This window comes from Calidris pugnax, unplaced genomic scaffold, assembly GCF_001431845.1.
Source record: "Calidris pugnax isolate Ruff unplaced genomic scaffold, ASM143184v1 scaffold171, whole genome shotgun sequence".
Taxonomy (NCBI): Eukaryota; Metazoa; Chordata; class Aves; order Charadriiformes; family Scolopacidae; genus Calidris; species Calidris pugnax.
The window spans coordinates 1,324,964-1,346,492 of NW_015091064.1; the positions used below are offsets into that span (position 1 = coordinate 1,324,964).

At 36.8% G+C, this 21,529-nt stretch overlaps 1 protein-coding gene across 1 annotated transcript in view; it reads right to left on the bottom strand.

The window, feature by feature from the left end:
• TSSC1 (tumor suppressing subtransferable candidate 1) overlaps positions 1-21,529 on the bottom strand; it is a 77,254-nt gene that overhangs the window by 22,383 nt on the left and 33,342 nt on the right. Inside the window, exons 4-5 of the mRNA XM_014956773.1 lie at positions 16,131-16,287; positions 2,203-2,302 (exon numbers count right to left, since the gene is read on the bottom strand). Coding sequence (XP_014812259.1) covers positions 2,203-2,302; positions 16,131-16,287 — 257 coding nt within the window. The remainder of the gene's footprint in view (positions 1-2,202; positions 2,303-16,130; positions 16,288-21,529) is intronic.

Genomic DNA, 21,529 nt, shown 5'->3' on the forward strand with positions numbered 1-21,529 from the left:
GACTATAAAATCTAAATAATGCTCCTAACTTCTTCAAAGAAAAGTTTTTAACAGACCCTTCAAAATGCTCCTATCTGAAGATGCCAGTTAAGCATTGATATATCTAATTTCATAGTCTTAGCTTCATTAGATGAAGCATGTTTTTTGATGCAAAATTTCACTTTTGGTTTTTCTTGCTTCCTTTTATCAAATATAAGCATATAACAAATGCCACAGATTAAGTGCCCTTGGTTCCTTTATCGTTTTGCCTTCTGGAATCCTTATTTTGCCATCAATATTTGATGCAGTATAGGCATATTTTAAAAGTAACAGCATAAAAGATACTCTAGGTAAGGAATGCTAATTGAAATACTAAAGGGATCAGTGAGCTAAATATTGCTTGAGGACAGAAATATTGATTTCCAAAATCATGCTGAAATTACAAAGATTGGAGAGTCTAGTCCTCTCCAAAATTATGCAGACCCCAATTTGAGCAATTGAAGGAAAAGAAAATGGAAGTCATAGTGAGACTCACAATTACTTGTGTGACAGAGAAAGGAGGTTAGTTTTGGGGAAAGGAATGGTAAAAGGAAGGCACAACATGCAAAATTTTAGTAAATAATTCCCAAGTAAAATAAAATGAGAAGAAAAAAAAAAAAAAGAATTGGGCATTCATTGATAGATTTCCACACATACATATAGAGAGACTGGTAACACGCTAGAGAGCATCCTAAAGGAAATCATATTTCAGAGAGATTAGGAAGAAATTTGAGGCAGTTACGAGAAAGTGGTTGGGACAATGAAAAAGACTAATTAACATTCAAAAGAACTTTGGGCAGCTCTGTCCTCTCTTACTGAAGAGAGAAATGAGGAGAAAGGGAAAATGCCAAGTAGTCTAGCAGTTCCAGCACTTCAAAGAGACATGAAGAGTTGCAGCATGGAAGCAGCACCACCCCCAGAAATAGTTTTTCACTAGGTTTAAAGAAGGCATTCCATGAAGTCTGCGTGTTACGCAGGCGTTAGAAAAGAAATACTGACTAATGCAGTAGCAATGCAAAACCAGTGGACAGTCAAGCTACAGTCAAGCTCCTGGAGATCAGCCTTCAGAAACTCTCAACATCAATTTGATAAAGAACAAACGCTGCTTTGAAGAAGACTTGGAAGGTAACATAACACTGACTGAAGTTCCAGGTTGAAAGAAAAGCTAAACTTTCCTAAGTGAAGTAACGCAAAGGGCTTACTTATGAACATAAAAAATTAATCTATATTACATTACATTTACACTATGCAAAATCTAGCAAAATAGTAACAACTCAAGACTTCACCCACTTGCACATAGTCAGATGGTACAACAGGGAAGAGTTTATGGACACAACTTTTTGAGTCTTTAAGCAACTGCCAGGTGAAAAGTCTGGTTCTGCAGCAACCAAGAAAATAAACTAACTCTAGACAAGTCAAGCTGGGGAATTAATTCAAGAAGTGACTACAAATCAACTGAATAATAATATCTTCAGCATAAGCAGTTTCTGTTTTTAAAGACAGATACTGACCTAAATTACTCTATCTAGAAACATTCAAATTTTTCTATATACAATCTATTTCGTATACATAAATAAGTAAGCTTTTTTGCTTATCTATAAGAGGTGGCATAACAGAAATCTATGCTAATAACACCATCTTGTATATGCGCCTGTATAAGAAGGTTTTAACAATGAGTGATAGAACCTGAATAGACAGTATAGTACTAAATTAAATTAATACTAAGAACTCAAATCAATGCATAGTAAATAAAGTTATATTATGCTTATACATACAACAAGGGTTGTAAATTAAATAGAGGGCTGCATGGTATTAACCAACATGAGTTAATGCACTGTTATCTGAATTCAATAACCTTTAGCTTTATTGATCACCTATTTTTCCCTCATACACATTTATCAAATTAGCATTGCTTTGGATTATTTACTGTAAAATCAGTAGGAAAGTAAGGGGAAATCTAGAAAAAGGAAAATAATTAACCCCTAGCAACAAATACAAAATACTACCCTTAAACACTCACATTCAAGACAACTGATAGAGTACTCATTTCCCCCACACACATTAAAGGCAATAAAATATTTCTGAAGGTGTGGTTAAAAGATTAACAAATTTGAGGCTAGCAAACATTGTTGTTTGTACTATGTTCAAGTATATCATGATTTGTTAAAAAAAAAAAATTCTTACCACAGCTTTGGCTGAACTTTCCTGCAAATCCCACAATAATATGTTATTATCAGCCAGCGAAATAATCTTTTTACCGTCTCCCATTGGTTCCCACATAACACTGTAAAACAGAAAATGGAAAAATAACCACCAACAACCTAACATTAAAACCAATCAGAATTTGCACTAGAAAGGCATTTTAACTCTACGGATCTAATCTATTCTAAAACATGTTAAACCAAACTCCTACAGTTTCTTTCAGCTGAAATCCATCCCATATTTTAAGTGCAAAATCTGCTCTTAACCAGCAATCTAGCAATTTTTTTTTTTTTACACAAAGTAGAAGAACATTATTGCTACATGAGTTACTTAAAAGCTATGTGATAGCAAACTTAGGCTTGCTTATGGAATATTTTAGTCAGTACTGGTGTACAGATCCTTTTGTTTTTCTTCTGATTGCTCTTGATATCGTGTCCAAATCTTTCAAAAAAAGGAGTGCCATCCAGCTTCCCTAGATACTAGCCTAACTAGTATCTAGGGATAGATACTCGATACTAACTAGCCCCAATACAAGAGGACTTCTCGAAATCCTTACTCTATTTGTTGTCCATTCTGCATATTGAATCATATAGCAAATGTGCAAAACAATGACTATGTCATTGTATCAGTCATTCTGCACACATACACAGGAAAAAAAAGAGACCTTGGCATACACTTACATTTAATTGCTTTAGATTGAAACCTCAGAGTTCTTCATACGTAACATTGTGCAACCTTTTTGAATATGCACCAAAAATCATAAGCCTTAGAACTTTGATGCAAACGTTTTCCAGTTCAACAGCTGTCACCATGACTCAACCAACATACACTTTTTACCTGTGATTCACCAATTTTGTGCTATATATGAAGGAATGAAAGAAAGCACTCCTCATCTCTAGTTCTGCCTCTGAGAAGCAGTATGTTCAAACCAGTCAGTACTGGCATCACAGCGAAGTATATGGAGATAACAGTAAGGTTAAAGGAGTAATACTTGTTATTTTATGAGAATAGGCTTCCATATACAAGACTTCTAAAACGAAGTTGTGCAACCTCCCAATCATCTTGTACTGACACAATATAGCTGAAAGCAGAGATCACAACTTTAGTATCAATAGCTATGTGGAGAATCTTCTTTCCAGCTCTAGAAAAAAACCCTTAAGTTATTCAAAGGCATTTGATATGCTTTTCTCATCCTCAGTGCATACATGAAGAAGTATCTCTTGAAGTTTGTCAAGAGTCTGTCACTAAACATAAGTCTTCTAATCTCTTTAGCTTTTTGCATGAATCAGTTTAGTATCTGGACTGAAGAGATGACAGAAGGTTGCATGAGTAGATGAAGCCTTGCATCGCTGGGCAAGTGAGCCCAACGTTAGGCAGCCATGAGCTACTTTCCTAACTCAGTGCTGCATACAATGCATGCTCTTATTTTATCCCCAATTGTGCATTATTCCTACCTTTCTAAGACAGTGGGTATGACCCAGCTGGCCCCAGATCTAAGTTAATGAACCGATCTAATCTTATAGTATAAAGCACAAGGACAAGAAAATAGGAAGTTACAGATAACAGAAAGAAATGTCACAGTGTCATTTTTTCACACCGCAAATGAAACACAACCTCAGTTATTCTCAGTTGATACCTTCCTGTCAAAATCCTCCTGCTTCTTCAATAAAGAGTTCCATTGCTTCTTACTCTACACTTTAGTAGAACAAGCATTAGCTATACAGACAGATGAGTGCACCTGTTTGCTGTTATAGAGAAGCCAGACTATGCAGAGATAGAACTATGCCAAAAAAAACCAAAACCACCAAGTAGATGAAAAGGCTGGAACTATAACTAAAAGGGTGTGTTGGCTGACTCATCACCCATTGAACTTTTCTTTAAGGCAAGACAGCAGATCAAAGGATGGACTCACTTCTGCATCTATTTTCTCCTGGAACCATGACCTGCATCCTTATTATGTTCTCAATCCACAAAAATTAACTACTTATAAAAAGTTCATTTGTAATGAGGTCTCTTGTATTAGGACAAAATCACTTCATTTAGCACATTAAGCTACCATCATGTTATTAAATGTGTTTTAACAAGGACATGGAACTAGAATGATTCTACGATTTGCTTTAAATTGGGCTGGTTTGTCTGTAGTATTGCCAATCTTATTTTCAAAAGTGTTTCTTGTTAAAGTGGCATGGTACAACTTGGAAAAAACTTATAAACAACTGAAAATGAGCATTGATAATAAAAATGATGAAGCAGTTTCAATGAGACATTCAACTATCATTTTGCCCATACTAATGAGATGTAACCAACTAGCACTGGCACAGGTATTTCAGAATTTCATATAGTTCTGCTGCACAGATATACCAATTAAATCCTTCAAAGAGATGAAAACATTTTATGAACACGTGTACCAGGATCAAAAAAAGTTAGTGCACTATAACCTGCATGTGATCACAGCTACCCTCCCACAAACCAGCTTTTTAAAGTGAAATTAAAAGACATCAGGATCATCACACCATTGAATAGGTAACAGAAATTTTCAACTTAATTCTGATTGTGTTTAGGTTCATCATTTTTTTTTTACATACTGCTGAAAGTATAACTGGCATTTGGCATTGATATATGGAGATATATTTTTAATTATAGACAATTAAATGTTTTGACCAATTAACTCTTTAAGAGTTCTTCCAGACAGACATCAATATTCTTTATGCCTGTTGGTGTATTTGAACCTTTCCTGCACTGATCATTGAACTTTCAATTGTAAAAGCCAGATTGGAAGCAGTTTCTTTGATGTTTTCGAAGGTAGGAAGAAATTTCACATCTTTGAGTGTCACTGAGCTTCAAGATAAAGAATTTTTTATAACCGAATACTGTGTGCTAATTAGAGCCAATTATAACCCAGGTGACATACCTTGGAATGAAAACGTCTCTCCATATTCACTCTGTCCTTGTGAGATGCTCATTTTGCTTCTATTTAATTTGTCTTTATGAAAGTTCATCATTTCATGGGTGCAGGTTGTAGTGATCATTCAGATTTTACAGTCTAAGCAAACGCTACTCAAATCACTCTTTTAACACACTCAGCTGTATTCCGTAGCCATGCCTGGATGTGTCATGGTTTCAGCTGGGATGTAGTTAACTTTCTTGCTAGCAGCTGGTGTAGGGCTGTTATTTGGGATTACAAACCATATTGATAGCACACTGGTGGGTTCCGTTTGTTGCTTTCTGCTCCTCACACAGCCCCACCAGTGACCAGGCTGGGAGGGCACAAGAAGTTGAGGGGCCACAGGTGGGACAGCTGACCCCAACTTACCAAAGGGACATTCCATGACAGATGACATCATGCTCAGTATATAAAGCTGGGGGTTATTTGGGATTACAAACCATATTGATAGCACACTGGTGGGTTCCGTTTGTTGCTTTCTGCTCCTCACACAGCCCCACCAGTGACCAGGCTGGGAGGGCACAAGAAGTTGAGGGGCCACAGGTGGGACAGCTGACCCCAACTTACCAAAGGGACATTCCATGACAGATGACATCATGCTCAGTATATAAAGCTGGGGGAAGAAGCAGGAAAAGGGGGGGATGTGTGTGTGGTGTGGTATTTGGAGTGATGGCGTTTGCCTTCCCAAGTAACCATTATGCATGATGGAGCCCTGCTTTCCTGGAGATGGCTGGCCACCTGCCTGCCCATGGGAAACCGTGAATGAATTCCTTATTTTGCTTTGCTTGTGTGCGCAGCTTTTGCTCTACCTATTAAATTGTCTTTATCTCAGTTTGGTTTTTTCTCCACTTTTACTCTTCTAATTCTTTCCCCCATTGTGACTGAGTGGCTGTGTGGTCCTAGCTGCTGGCTGGGGTTAAACGACGGTAGAATATTAAACATGAAATACCGTGGAGAAGGAAAAAAATAATAATAAAATACTGGTGACTGAAAAAAACCCTGGCTTTCAAAGCAAGATACAAATTTTAGAAAAACTGAAGTTTTCATTTAGAACAATTTTCAGACACAGCAGAGGTGGTGATAATCTCTCAAAAGGAAAACAGATAAACCAGGCAATACCATTTCCCTGAGTGTGCCAACAGTTGCTGATGCTTACAGTTTTCGGAAATGGACAAGATAATTGTCAAATTCACAGCTGCCACTCAGACACTAAGTGTCAACTTCACGGCTGCTCTTTAGATAATCTATAAACAGCAGACAAGCAATTATATTTGTTGCCTTTTACCCTATTTTGTTATCATCTGACTCCTGATGCTTCAAATTAGCTTCTAGCTAGTAGTTTCTGGTTAAAAAATTAAATCCTACAGAGAACATTTTCCTAGTAAAGTAAAAAGAGAATTTAAAATATTCGCTCAAATGCACACATGAAAGGACTCTATTATCTGTGTTTTATGCTGAAAAGATAGTTAACACCATCATTTATTAACGTACTGAGCTTTTACAAATGAACAATTCAAAGTTCTCCATTATAGACTAAAGAAGAATAAAGGAACACACAAACGCTTTTTCATAGACGTGAACTGCAGTCCAGCCACAATGCAAGCATTAACTACTGCTTAACCATAATTATAGAAGTGACAACCATTTATTTCTTTAAGTGGAAAAATTTTGCTAGACTGAAAATTCTTATGCACTGCAAAATGGAAAATACACCCAAGCATTTAGTAACTCAGCAGAACATCCTGCAGTCTCAACACAGCCCATCAGAAAAATTCGTGTGTTATGGACAGAAATATCCTGCCTTCTTTGCAGTACAATGATTCAAATTGAGAGGCGACTCTACTAATCAGGTGATTAGAATATTATTCTAAGAGGAAGGTGATCAGACTGAGGACAACCTGGAACTCACAATTCTTACTCCTTACCCAAGTGCTCTACAGAGCAGCCACATTTCTGAATGAAAATGTCTCTAGCTAATTTGTGGTGTATTGAAGTCCATACTGCAGGAAGCACATATAAGTTACGCTTTGTCTCAAAATTCTCATCCTCAGAGATATATTTTGGTGTCTTACTCCTCAATACACAGTAAAACTAGAACCATAGCTTCCTAAAAAGAAACTTAAGGAAAAGACGAGTTTATTTTAGGTGCCTTTTTAGCTAAGAGGCTGCTGAGAAGAATGAAAAATGAAGTTAAAGATTATTTTGGACAAGAAGCCCAAAGGCAGCTGGGCTTTATTCTGGCTCTTAAATTATTTTTACATTGAATGAATACAAAAGTATCCCAAAAAGAAGGTGACACATAAAAAGCACTTGCCTCTAAATGTATTTATTTTTTCCTTAAATTGTCATACTACAGTGTTGGCAACCCCATAAGGTCTTTTTGAAAAAAAAACACCATAAAGCAGAAAGGAAAATAATATAGGGTCATCCTTGATATTCACTGTATTTCCTTGTCTACTGCAGCTGCGATTAATGAAGTTTATAGTAAGAAAAAGAATTGTGGTTCTTGTTTTATGGACCAATTAATTTCAGGAGTGAAGAGGTATTTATGTACATGTAAACATAATAAGCACAGTCTGAATCCTAGGAGTTCACAATCTAATAGGAAGCATGGTAGTGAATTTGTTACAAGAAGGCAACATATAGGACTCATTGATTTGAAGTAGGAGCTCCAAAATACCCATTTTGTAGAAACATTAAATTCCTGTTGAGCTACTCATGATTTAAAGACCAACTGGTGACAACCTTCATAGTTCATTAACAGTCTCAGATTTCTGTCAGGTTGGCTATGGGTTTGCATATTAGTAACACTTAAAATAGCAAAGCAAAATCATACAAATTGATTATACCAGCTCTCCATGTGAGCTAAACTGACAAATATTGTCACCGGTACATCTGAAGCCATGAAACATTGGGATCGGAATTAACATCTCCAATCTGTAGTTCAACCAACTTACCTACATTCTGCAGATACTTGCAGCACCATAAGAGCAAAGCATGAAGAAGCTACGCAGCAAAATGTGTGAAACAGCAAGACCTACTTTATAGGAAGGAAGCCATGACTAACCATTTTTCAACTTCAGACATCAGTCAACCATGTTCTACTGCATTTATTTTTGAAACAAAATACACAAGTTCTATACACAGTTCTTGTACACTGTGTCATGACAGTTCTTACAAGCGTGACCTATAGTTCTTCAGATTGCAGTAACCTAATAAATCCTAAATTCTTTCCCACTGACTTGTGGGTGAAGCCGACTTTTTCTTCTGTGTTCATATAAAAACTCCACAGAGTAAGAACCCATGAATAGCACTAATTGGAATCTATGCTACAAAGTACTATCAAGGTCATGAGCGTTCTCCATGTTTGTTTGGTATTGCAGACAGGTCCTTACAGTTGATAAACGATATTGTGAAGCTAATTTTGCCTGTCTGTTGTCACATGTATTTATTCCAGATAGATGATGAATATTAATTCAGCTTTCCAGATTTTTTAGGACACTGGCTTCTCCTCTAAGGTCTGCCTTTTACTAGCATATCCAACCTAGATATCCTGGATTTTTGCTCAATTTCATGCTTGTTCGCATACACTGCTCTTGACCTTGGAGGAGGTAGTCCTTGAATATTAAACAGCTTCCTTGGAACCCTCTTCCCTCTAGGGCCCAATCACATGGGACTTATTCAAGCAGATCCCTGAAGAGGCCAAAGTCAATTCTCTTTAAGTCAAGGGTTGTGAGCTTGGTTTTTGCTCTGCTCCCTCCTCTCAGGACCCTGAACTCCACCATCTCATGGTCACTGCAGTCAAGGCTGCCTTTGACCTTCCCATCCATAACTAGATCATCCTTCTTTGAAGTCCAGCAGAGTATCTCTCCTCATTGGCTCCACTGTCACCCAGGTCAGGAAGTTATCAATGCTCTCCAGGAACATCCTGGATTGCTTGTGCCCTTCTGTGTTGTCCTGCCAGCAGATTCTGGAGTGGCTGAAGTCCCCCACAAGGACCAGGCCCTGTAAATATAAGGCTACTTATAGCTATCTGTAGAAGGCCTCATCTAATTGTTCTTCCTGATGAAGTCACCTAAAGCAGTCTTCCAGTACTGTGTCACCTGCAGTGGTCTGCTCTCTAATCCTTACTCAGCAGTTCTCATTTAGCTCATAATTTTTGGGTTTGTTTTGTTTTTTAAATGAAACCTGATTTATTCTCCATATTCTCTTCCAGAGGAGAGAGAAGAACTGGGGGGGACTTAATTATAAATGTTATGCATTGTTTCTGACATTCTATGAAATATCAGATACAGTCTAAAGAATACAATAGATTAAGAATGTATTTCCTCAAAGTCACTTATATTGGATTATTTACAGCAAGAATACCTAAATATTACAACAGAAACACTCACATATAATGCTGTAAGGCAAATATGCAAGACCCTTTTAACTTCATTGTTTCATCCATGCCTTCCCATATTACTCGATTGCTAAATACATGTCTACATATACAACAGCTCTTCCAAAATTTTTATTAAGGTTGTCACATTACCACAATTAATATTTTACAGTAGTATTTAAATCATTCTACTGTTACCAATGGCTGAAATGTCTGAGGATTCAATGGCTATTTTAAAACATTTTGGAAGTTCTTTTTTCTTTTTGCAAGTGTTTTAGAACAAGTCCATGTGAGATATGTGTGCTGAGACAGCAAAATGCATTATAGCTGCAGGGGTTTTTTGGTGAGATATCTACAATAACAAAAGGTCTAGAGTACATGCAGTGCAGTGTTTTGGCAGCACAGTTTATGGTACCTGGTGAAATCTATATCCCATGCCAGAAAAAGCACAGTACTAAGCATAAAGCTTGTATCTGCTTGGAGGATACTATCACACAGACACATCTTTTTAACAGTCTTTGGAACAACTCACTGAGGAGCTAAAACCTATTTATTAATATGAAAAAGAGTCAATTGACATGTCTTGGACAAGAATCGTGGCCAAATAGTCAAATAAGAACTGTCTGAAATAGTATGTATGGTTTAAAGATCTATATGAGTATTGAAAGTTGTCTTCACCTTCTTTCTTAATACCAATGGGAAGCAAGCTTTTAAGTAAGGAGTAACGCATTTCACATAAGCAGATGCTTATGATAAACTACTGTCACCCAGAGTTAACTGCAATATACAACAGCACATATAGAAGAGCAGGACCCCTCAGCACATATATGAGTTTCTTCAATTAAACTGGAGGGAGGTGGGGAAACTGTGTGTAAATCTAGGATTCGTTTCCAAAGCAGATGGACAGAAGTCACCTCTATCATTCTACAACATACTGCTCGTGGAGCAGCTGCTGCCATGGACAGCATGTCCATTCCGTTGCTCGAATAGGACTTAAAAAACCCCAACGTGAATATTATGGGTATGTGACACATCATGAAAGAAACATGCAAACAACTCATCTGTCAAAGATCAGTAAGGTGCTCAACCTAGGAAGAAAACTTCAGTAGTATCAGTGTCTGGGCAGGAAAGCACACAGGGAGCTGTCAGGTAAAAGTCCTGCCCAACCTCTGGAGGTCACACTATGAAAATAATTTTTTCCATGTACTAATGTAAAGTTTAAGAGCTGAAATAAGCTTATTTGTGGAAGGGCTAGAGTGGGCAAACCCAATCTCAGCAGACTCATTTTAGAGGAAACGTATCTGCTTTTGGGGAGACAATTTGAGTATTTTCATATGTGATTTTTCAAAAGATGGCAACATCGATAAAGCATATTTTTTCCTAAATTACTGCTCTTTGAAACAAACAGGACATCTGCATGGTTGGATGGGGGGAAAAAACCCAACAAAACAGAGTATTCTTCGGAGTCCATTTCTCCAATGATTTGACACATGCCTAAGAAGAAAATTATGATTGCCCAGGATCTGCATTGACAGCTGAGGAAAATCACCATTCCTGTTCAGAAGAACAACCAAACCAGGAAAGGTTTACACAGACCTGGCAGAGATGTACCCTCCAACACCCCTAATCCAGTAACTCTGGATACTGGGGCAATTTGAGGTGAATGGACTGCAAGAAGTGACTGGGATTCTAGCTAGTCTCAATAAATAACCTCTCCACCACCACTGCCTGAGACTGAACACTGGGCTGGATGGAGTGTCTGAGGCTGCAGGGCACCCCTTCAGCCCTCACATACATTTTACCAAATAGATGTACTTAATTACAAATGTACAAAGATCCATTCCTTCATCCAACAGACACCGAAAAGACATTTCAAAGCCCTGAATTTTTAACTACTGTGTAAGAAAGTGTCAGCAATATCACTTCATCTATAATCATTCCAGAATATTACGCTAGGAATTAATTCTACTCCGAGGAGCAAATAATCTAAATAGTAAATGCTTAATAGGGTTTTGGAGAGCAAACTGGAGTCTGAGACCAAGAAAACGGGGACACCTGTTGAAAGCTCATGAACATTTAAAATTTTCCTGCATAACTAATTTTTTCCAGTTCTGCAACATCATTTTTTTTTTTTTTAACATGTCCCACAACTTTTTAAGCAATTCAATAAAAACTGAAAATAAAAACAGTTGGTATCTATTTAACCTGCAAAATAAGTTGAGGCAGACTGTAACCCTCCTTTTCTTTAGTGCTAAGAATAGCTAAAGAGGCATTATAAATAGGAAAAATAAATAAAAATAACTCGATTTTCTTTCAGTATGCAGAAATCAGAACTAATTTGGCAGTAAAACTAGGAAATATGACAGCACAGTGAGAGCTAAAGCAAAAAACTACTTTCAAATTGGGAAGTAGAAGTTAAATAGTACCCTACAAACCTTTTGCTTTTTACTTGTAGGGTAACATTTTCTGTACTTTCTGTATTGTGATTTACAAATCCAAGGTAAACACAAACTGCAGACTTCAACAAAACTAATTTTCATTTGAAGCATATGAAATCTATTGAAATTATCAGAAGTGGTCATAAGTTAACTGAATACATACAGCAAGTTCACATACATGATATACAGCATATTTTTCCCTTATTATTTGCTTCAATGTCAGATTTTACTTTCATTAAGTTTCCCTTGGCTATACAAGACTAGAGTCAAATTCTGATCAAAAATTAACACCATAAACTTGGCACATAACAATGTTTTATTATTTCACTATTCAATTAATGAATCAAAATTGTTCCCTAGTATATGCAATTACATTGAATAGCCTAAAGTTTTAAACTTGCACAATACTAACCACTGAAAATTACCAAAAACATTCAAAGGAATGAAAAAGAGACATGAGTGTTATAAATTACTCTACTGGTTCCAGACACGTTTCACAGGATGAAAAAAAGGGGGAAACGAGAGAGAAAATGTAAGAAAGAGATAACAAATGGTTGAAGACTTGGATTTAGATATAATACACGATTTATTTACAATACAGGATGATTTATTTACTATGAAGGAAAATCTAAGATTCAAGACAGCGAAATCCTGTAAAGAATTCAGGATAACACACAGAATTAAGAAGGGAGAGAGAAGTAGAACATAAGATACAGTTAAAATGTTTGCCATTTTATAAAGGATCAGAATATAAAGGGGAGAATGAGAGTACTGCTAAGCAGCTGCAAGTTACACTCCCACTGAAAACACTTGTCATATAGTAAGTTTTTTGGAAAATAGTAAGTTTTTTGGAAAAACTTTCTCTATACTTCATTTTTGTAATATCACAGATGGCTATTAATGCCAGTAAACAATTGAGGAAAACCAAAACCTCAGACAGAACATTAGGGAAAAAAAAATCACCCCTTGTATTCCCTAATACATGATACTAGAAATAGAAAAATCTGTGAGGTAGTTTTTCCAACTATCAGACTTTATAATGGAAAAGAAAAAGAATGCAAAAAGATAAATCCTAAAGAAAAAAAGTTAAGAAATAAAGCAGAGCAGGGAAAACACGAACAAAAGTACAAGCAAATAAAGCTCTGAGACAGGCAGTGGATGCCTGAGTATATAGCCAGTTGCATTTTCAAGATAGGTTTGCTTTTTGACCTTTAATTACAGTCAAATATCAATTACTTATAACCTGCAACCCAGATCCATGAATATTGTGAAGCATCTATGCTCTGGATGCCAAGACACACAAAATACCTTCCCATGTACCACTGTCTGGAACCACAAAGGTTCACATCAACGTTACACCCTGCATCTCTCAACTGTACTGTCAACTCCAGCATTCTTCCCTGCCCAGCCTACGAAGATGTGCTGGAAGCCCAGTTTATGGGGTTTGGGTTGTTTGGTTGTGTTGTTGTTGTTTTGTTTTTTTTTTGGGGGGGAAGGGGGGGATTGGCATGCATTCTGACTAATCACATTAAAAATTAACTTTAAAAAAAATAAGTCTTTATTAAATCTGAGGTGTAGGATTTCAAAAACTATCACTGACTTAAAATCTTTTCTACCCTTACCGAGGGTAGCGGTTGTGGTACATTGCTCTACTGCGCTCTGTGGATTATACAGCCTCCTTAAAGCATATGTGATCATATTGAACCCCTGGGTTCAGTCTCCAGCCTGTGTTTTGTAAGAAGTAAGAGAGTATGCTCTAATTGCAAAGCAAAGGACAGAGCCAGAATAAGTGCTGCAAGTATATGATGCCAGAGCACTGCTGATCTCAAAGTGATTGCGTAGACTAGAATGTTGGTCTTACATTGAAGTTTGAAAAGTATTTACACATTGCTTGTTTGATTTACAGTTGGTTCTAACAATAATTGCACCATAAGCATCTAAAATAAGATTCGCATTTTTCAAACATCTGAAATGCATAATGTAAAAAAATATTTGAGTTGCTATTTGTAGTCAGCACCACTCAGGGGGACATGGTCTATTAAGTGATACAGATTTGGCACAAAACATTTATTTCACTGATTTATGTGAGCTGTTTCTGCTATGATTGAGGCCAGAATAGAAAAGCCTGCTCTAGAACAAGATCCTTTAACTCAGCTGTGCTTGCCTGAGATGATGTGAGAGGTACTATGCCAAGTATTCCGCTTATACCTTTTATCTTTCCGTAACACAGGACATTTTCAAGTCTTTATGCATATATTTACACATATAGATAGTAAGTATTAAGTGGTAGCAGATATTTTTAAGCACTAGTACTGAACAAAGTCAGACAACAAGAGACAGAAAATTGCACATGAACTTGCTACAAGCTATATTAGAGGAAAAACCTGATTTTTGGCATTCATATCCTGATACGCTCCCTTATTCCTTGTATGGTGATCAGGCTACCACACAGAGTCCTGGCATCCCAGCATCAGAGAGAAACAGATTATGGAAGACAAAAAGTACAAATCTTAAGGAGTAAAACGTGAAGATTAAAACAAACGAAAAAATAATACTCCCAACTATATGGAATCTAATTATCAAAAGGTTTTAACAATAAAACAGGAATTGTTTAATATAATCAAAGTGTTATAAAGAGAAATATTCATATGAAAATGAGTAGCAAAGAATTAAAAGGTACTGCCATGAAGAAGTTTAACATTCAGGAAGCTGAGATTTTTGAAAAAAAGAAGCCTAGACACTCATTAGATTACACCAATATGTCCAGTGTTGTCCGAGAACCACCTAACAAATATTACCTTCTAGTTACTTTTTTTTTCAGTTGAGATATAATCTACAAGGCTCAAACTAGAAATCAGTGGCTAGAAATAGATGCCTAAAGCATACATTACAATGTATGACGTAATTAAAAATCAACTGAATTAACTATCAGTTCTAAATTCCATTTTTTTTTACTAGTTATTTAGTTAGTGCATTATTAGTTAGTTAATGAATAGAAATTTTTTATGCGCCTGGATTTTTAAAAGGAACTGAGTCTGATTTTAAGTATTGTTCTCTTTTGATATAATCTAAAATCACTCCTACTAGAATATATTTAAGTATAATGACAGTATGATGGATACCTTACAGAGCAGCTATCTGAATACAGAAACCAAAGACGCCCTTTCCACTCTCATGTAAGACACTTACAGCAATATCTGACATTGATGTTGCATTATCTTTATTCAGTTTCAGTTCAGAGTTGTCACATTTCATTTACAAAAACCTGCTGAGTTATTCCATTTTTTTTTCTTAAAATTCTTTGATAATTGTGTACTTGCACTTGGACTGTACAACTTGCATCATCACCTCCTACTCTGTATTCTTGCTGCCAGACAAGGTGTTCCTAGGACTATAGCAGACCATGTTCTTACGGTTTCAACCTTTTCTGCAAGTGGAAAGTGGTCAAGTGGTCCCAAAATTATGTCAAACAACACTGAAGTTGTTAAATATGGACTGAGTGTATTAACATTACTTTGCCCTGCATCTACTCAGGAAGCACTGGGAACAAGTCATATACACATTTGTAAAGCAAAGAACTTTCAAATATACAATGGACAAATTTAACTTTCTTTTAAATAACTGAAAGGAAAAGGAAACAAACCTCTGTAATACCCTCTGCAGTACTGCAGCTCTCCTTGTCTTTTCTTAGGCAACAGTAAGGAGTAGTTAAACAGGCACCATATAATATAAAGAATTCTTATCCTTAACAAACAATAAATTACTTGCACTTATGGCAAATCAGTCGAGTGAAGACTGAAAAACAAAGACCAAAGTGCAACATCAAATTTATATTCCATAAAAAGATTGAAATGCTAAGTATTATACCTTTGTGCAACAAAGGTTTTAGATGGGGGCAGGTGGAGAGAAACACATTAAAACAGTACACAGGCTGTTACTCCATATGTGTTTGCAGGACTATAATAAATGTTTTTAATCTATGAAACATCTGGGACTAAAAATCCAATTTGTACCTTTTTTAAAAAAAAGAGATGGAATAGTTTTAAAGTGTATAGCATAGCTTCTACAATATAAATCTGCACAAAACTAACAGCACAGGTCTATCCTTTAGGCTTTTTCTAGGAGTATAAAATATGCAGAATCCTACCAGGCCATATTGCCATGGGCTGTGTTGTCAAGGTGACAGAGTAGCTCCAGGGTTTGAGTGTTGCTTGATGAATCATCAGGGGATTCATGACTGCCTGATTCCAATTCCTTCGGCATCCTCCAAACAGCAGCACATGTCATGACTTTACTGTCTGAAGCTAACCAACAGAGAATAATGCCAACAGATCATTGTATGGGAGACATATTTTGTATACAGCGCATCAACATTTACACAAATCTATAAGCAATGCACATCTGCTGTTTAAAATATTTAAAAATATTATTCCAAGATGAATTCCAAGAATGCAAAATGCAGATACAGACACAGACCTCAAGTTAGCGGTCAAGTTGCTGCAAAACTCATAATTAGCACACATTTAATGCGCTTCTCCCTGTTTAAAGGCAAAAGTCAGCACTCATGAAAACATAACTCTTTGGGAGGCAAGTTTTCCAAGCTTCATTCCTCATATTGATGTTAATGAAAACAACTCGCAAGTTACCTTGCTCAACTCCTTAACAGTAAGGACTTAGACATCATTTTAACATTTTCCTTTTAATAGCCATCTTCAGTTGAATCTATAGCATTGCACAGTACCCTTTACTACTGTTTATTACACAGCCAAGTATTCCGTGTCAGTACACTCCTCTAACTCTGACAAATAAAAGCAGCTTCCAAAAGACAAACTGAACTTATGCGCTTATAGCAAAATATTACAATGTATGATGAACAAGCCAACAGTAGATTAAAGAGAAAATACCATATGGTCTATGCACATATGGCATCACCCATCACCCAATATAGCAGTTTTTAGCAGTGCAGGATGGGAGGAGACCAGAGCAGCATTGCTTATGTTCACGGTGTTGCAGCCGCTGGCCCGGGGTTCACAGAAGACAGGTATGTCAGTGTGATCCACTACAGCAGGAACAAAGAAACCAGCCGCAGCGGTGTGAGGCGAAGGCAGGGGGAGCGACTGCCTGCTGGAGGACGTGTTAAATGAGAAGTCCAGAGGATAAGCAGCAACAAAAGACATGTTTTCTGTTCCGAGGTCATTTCGCATGCCTCTTTCTTAGGCTTCTGTCTCCAAGTGCATTTTAGCTGATTCTAGTGCAGAGTGCCTGATTAGAGCCATGAGCAGACGTGACCAACTTACATGAGAGGAAAGGAAAACAGGAACAATTCTAATGAGAGTGTTTTCATAGAGGAAGGATGGTAAATCTGAAAGAGGCCGTTTTTAGGCTAAAATGATGGGTGGTGAAAAGCCTGTTATAAAGGTCATTAATCTAGATATTCTACATGCAAAAATGCAATCGAACAACAGATAATTGGACAAAAATCAGTTGATATGTAATGATATATAGTAAATAAGCCCAAAATGCAAGAATGCAGACATGGTTTTAAAAGTAGACATATGACATAAAAACCATAGGTAGTTAGGTCAAACCAGTAAGAGAAAGACCATTTGTTTGAGAAGGAATACAGGGATAGGAGAAGGACTTCAAATTCAAGCACAGAATTCAGAACACACAAGCACTGGGTATTTGATAGATTGTACTAAATATAAAATGTATGTACGATGCACATAACTGTTCTATAGCAATCTGGCATTTACAAATTGAATATAGTATCAGGAGACCGTACATCTAAAGATGATGGACAATCTCTTATTTATTAACACTTAATTTTACTAATTGTAGTGCATGCTAACTAAACAGGGATTTCCCAATCATTTGAGGCAAATCCTTTACTCTGAATCCATGTGCCACTGAACGAAGAGGAGGAAGCAGCAGCAGATGGCTACCTTTCTTTAGCAAAGGGCAAATCAACACACAGCATGCATTGTGCACCATACAAATAATAGATAACCTAAACTGAAAGTGCAATAGAGTTCAAGAAGTCAAGATTTATTGAATGTTTCACCTCAACACTCAATGTGTGACAAAACATTAAAGAACATCACAAAGAAGTTTCTGGTAGATTGTAATTACTAGAAGGTCTGTACCATGCATACAAAGCATTAGCTTTTCCATCAGGATCTATGCAGAGAAACATAAAAGCAAATAATGGAAAAGAAACTACACGTTTCTCAAGCCATCCTTCCTCTCAGCACAGCACCATGAATCTTAAGACAGCCTTAAAATGTCATTTTAACTTCTTAAAATGGAACACTTTGCATTTGTGATGGTATGCTCCTATCAATAACTCTTTAAGAAATATTTAGTTTCTTATACAATCGGATTTCCAGATTGAAAACTCTAAAACAACTAAACAAGCGCTGGCTTGAAGACTGAGAGAGACTGAAGAAAACATCTACATATACTTAAATCTCCCTGAAACTTCCTGTGGGTCAAAATTCCTCTTAATCAAATAACCACAAGCTACAAACATACAGGAATGCATAGCCATGAGACAATTCTCATTGCACAGAAATCCAAGTCCCACAACAAGCCTCTCGTAGCTGTGTGACAAGATCGCTAGCAGTATGCAGTATTTGTGGAATTACCCATATAGCCTTATTTCCCAAGTGATCACATGAAAATTTAAAAACCCAGCATTACTAAGTAATTTCACTACCACCTCTGTAGTGCTACTGCTTACCTAGAATACCTCCAGGCAAAGAGAAACTCCAGATTTTCCCTTCTTTTCGTATCTTCACATCACCCTACTGCACACATACATACAAAATGACAATGTTTTTATCTACCACCTCTGGTATTATTTCTTAAGAGACCAATATGAGTGTAATGTTTAAATGACAATGCCAGTTATTCTGTAAAAGAAAGAAAAACAAGCAAAATACACAGTGTCTATTTAAGTCATGCTTCTACGCCTTCCTCAAAGCTATTTACATAGTTGGAAACCACTTTTCCATCCCTACTTCCCAATGAAACCAGAATTTTTATTTATGTCACAGCACCAATGCAGAAGACCATAGATAAGGTTAAGCTAGTTTCTGCTGTCGTCTTATCACTGAGCATATTAAGAAAAATCTTGGTAGGTTTAACTAAGCACTATTGAACCTGTCCTGTGAACCTGAATGTTACACTTTCATAGAAAACAAGTGAAAGGTTTGCAGAAGAGAGGCTCGCTGTATTCCTAAAGCATTGTTTATACAAAAATAATCCAGGAATGAGACAATGAAATATTTAATCTTTGTCACAGTTTTTATTCCTCATTCAAGAGAATTCCATTGTCTAATTCATCGTGCATCTTCAGTCTACCTTTTGCAAGGCACAGGTAAGGATGGAGCTAGATGTACTGTTCCAACTGCAACAGTCCCCTGTTAAGCACTGTTTCCCCACATTCATTAATCCTATCTCCTGGGCAGAGGATACCATCTGCTCGAGTGACTATATAGACAGTTTCATCTACCTGGTTCTGTTGAAACTCCAGGCTTACAAACAAGCAAACCAGAATTCAGAGAATAAGTAAATAATCCCACATTTTGACAACACTGACTTGGGAAACAACCATACATGATGCTGGCAGCAATGAGGGTGCAGTAACCAACTGCAGGAAACAAACTTTGGCAAGTTCAGCCAAAGCCTAAGAGAGATAACCACGGCTACAGAACACGAGGCCCTCTTTAGATGTCTACTTTACAAGTCGAGCAAGTGAGAAAACTCTCTGCATGCAGAGCGTGCAATTTGCAAAGGGTCACAACTTGGTCAAATCGATACCAATTTTCACTGCAGCACTCAAAAGGACTTCTCAATGAGGGCTATTTCCATGACAATTTTCAGCTTTCCACTACCAGCTGTTCCAACATAGAAAAAAAGTAAAAGTTGTAGACAGGTGAAGCATGCCGTTTGTCTTCCTCCAAACATTGTTCCCCTTGGAGAGTTGCTCCAACTTATAGTAACAGCCTCTGAGAAAGAAATAAACCTGGGAAAATAATCTGCCTGAAAGGTAAACATAACTAGAAGTTATTAATGAGAGTTTGAGAAAAAAAACACGTATGTAACATTAACTAGAAGTACCTGTTACTCTGTAGAGTTAATGTCACACACAACAGATCAATTCACTGTGCTGTTGCTGCTGGAATACAACAGCCAACAGATATTCCTTAACAAGTATACACTCATTTCGGAACTAGATGCAAAAAGAAGAATGTGGATATAAGAATGCAGACTGCTGATTCTGGATGCAAGACATTTGCTCAGGACACTGAAAGTCATTCCTGCCTCTGTGGAAAATTATAGTTTTTTAATGAATCTGCAGATTTTAAGCTAGAAGGGCTTATCTATGCACTTCACACAACCCTTGATATTGCTTCAGCATTTCTCACAGTTAAAGACTTACATAATGAAAGAAGTGAGCTCTGTCGTGTCTCCAGATTCAGAGAGAAGAACCTAAAATTTTAAGTAATTCAGAATTATTATAAAGATTCCTTCAGAAAATGCCATGGACTCCAAATCTACAAAAAAGTCAGCTGAACATCAATTGCCCTAAAAATCTGTTTATACAGACTTCTTGAAAGATACAATTTGCTCTCTTTAATAAGTAACAGCTCTAAAAAGGACATAACTCGCAACCCCAATAACCATACTAAGAAACCAAATGATACCTGAACAACTGATGCAATAAATCAGAATAGATGAACAAGAAAGAGCAGTCTAGTTTGTCACCGTAGAGAGTAAGTGTTCTCACTTAGACCTCCATTTGCTTTTATATTATTGAGAACATAAATACTGTGAGTTTTAACAAAAAAAACGCAAACCAAAAAGCACAAACAAAAAACACAGCCCAGAACCAGAAAAAATTGCCATCTGAAAAATTTTGGAGGTGTCTCCATCAGTCACAGTAAATTTTACTAAAACAAATATGAAATAGAAAAACAAAAAGGAATATATGGAATACAAAAAACAAATCCTCAGAGGTGTGGATGCTAGTCAATACTCTGCACTATCAGCAAAGAAGAGGTCTGAATACATGGAGAAACCCACCAGCTCCATTTGCCTTCCTCTTTCAGGTGTCTCAGGGTTGAGGCGCACCCAGAACTTGACAGAGGTCAGTAAGCGCTATTGCTTACCCACGTTCTGCCTGCCACCAGTTCACCCACTGGAATAGTTTCTCCAAAAGTGAAGTTAGTATCTTTTACAGGCAGTAAGTAGAGAAATTAGAAAAAATGAAAGATAAACTTATTTTAAGAGTGATTAAAACCAATATCAATCTTTAGTATTTTATAACAAAGTTTAAAACAGGATTTTAAGAAGGTAACCCCCCTCTTAAGCAAAGTGTTAAGTAGGTGTTGACATAATATAAAGGGAAAAGCATAAGAATAGAGTTCAATGGGAACACAAAAAATACTACCACCTGCCCTCCCCTCCCTCCCCTATCCAACAGACTCAAGTGGATTTTGATCCCAATCAGACAGGTTCACATCAGCCAACATTACAGTT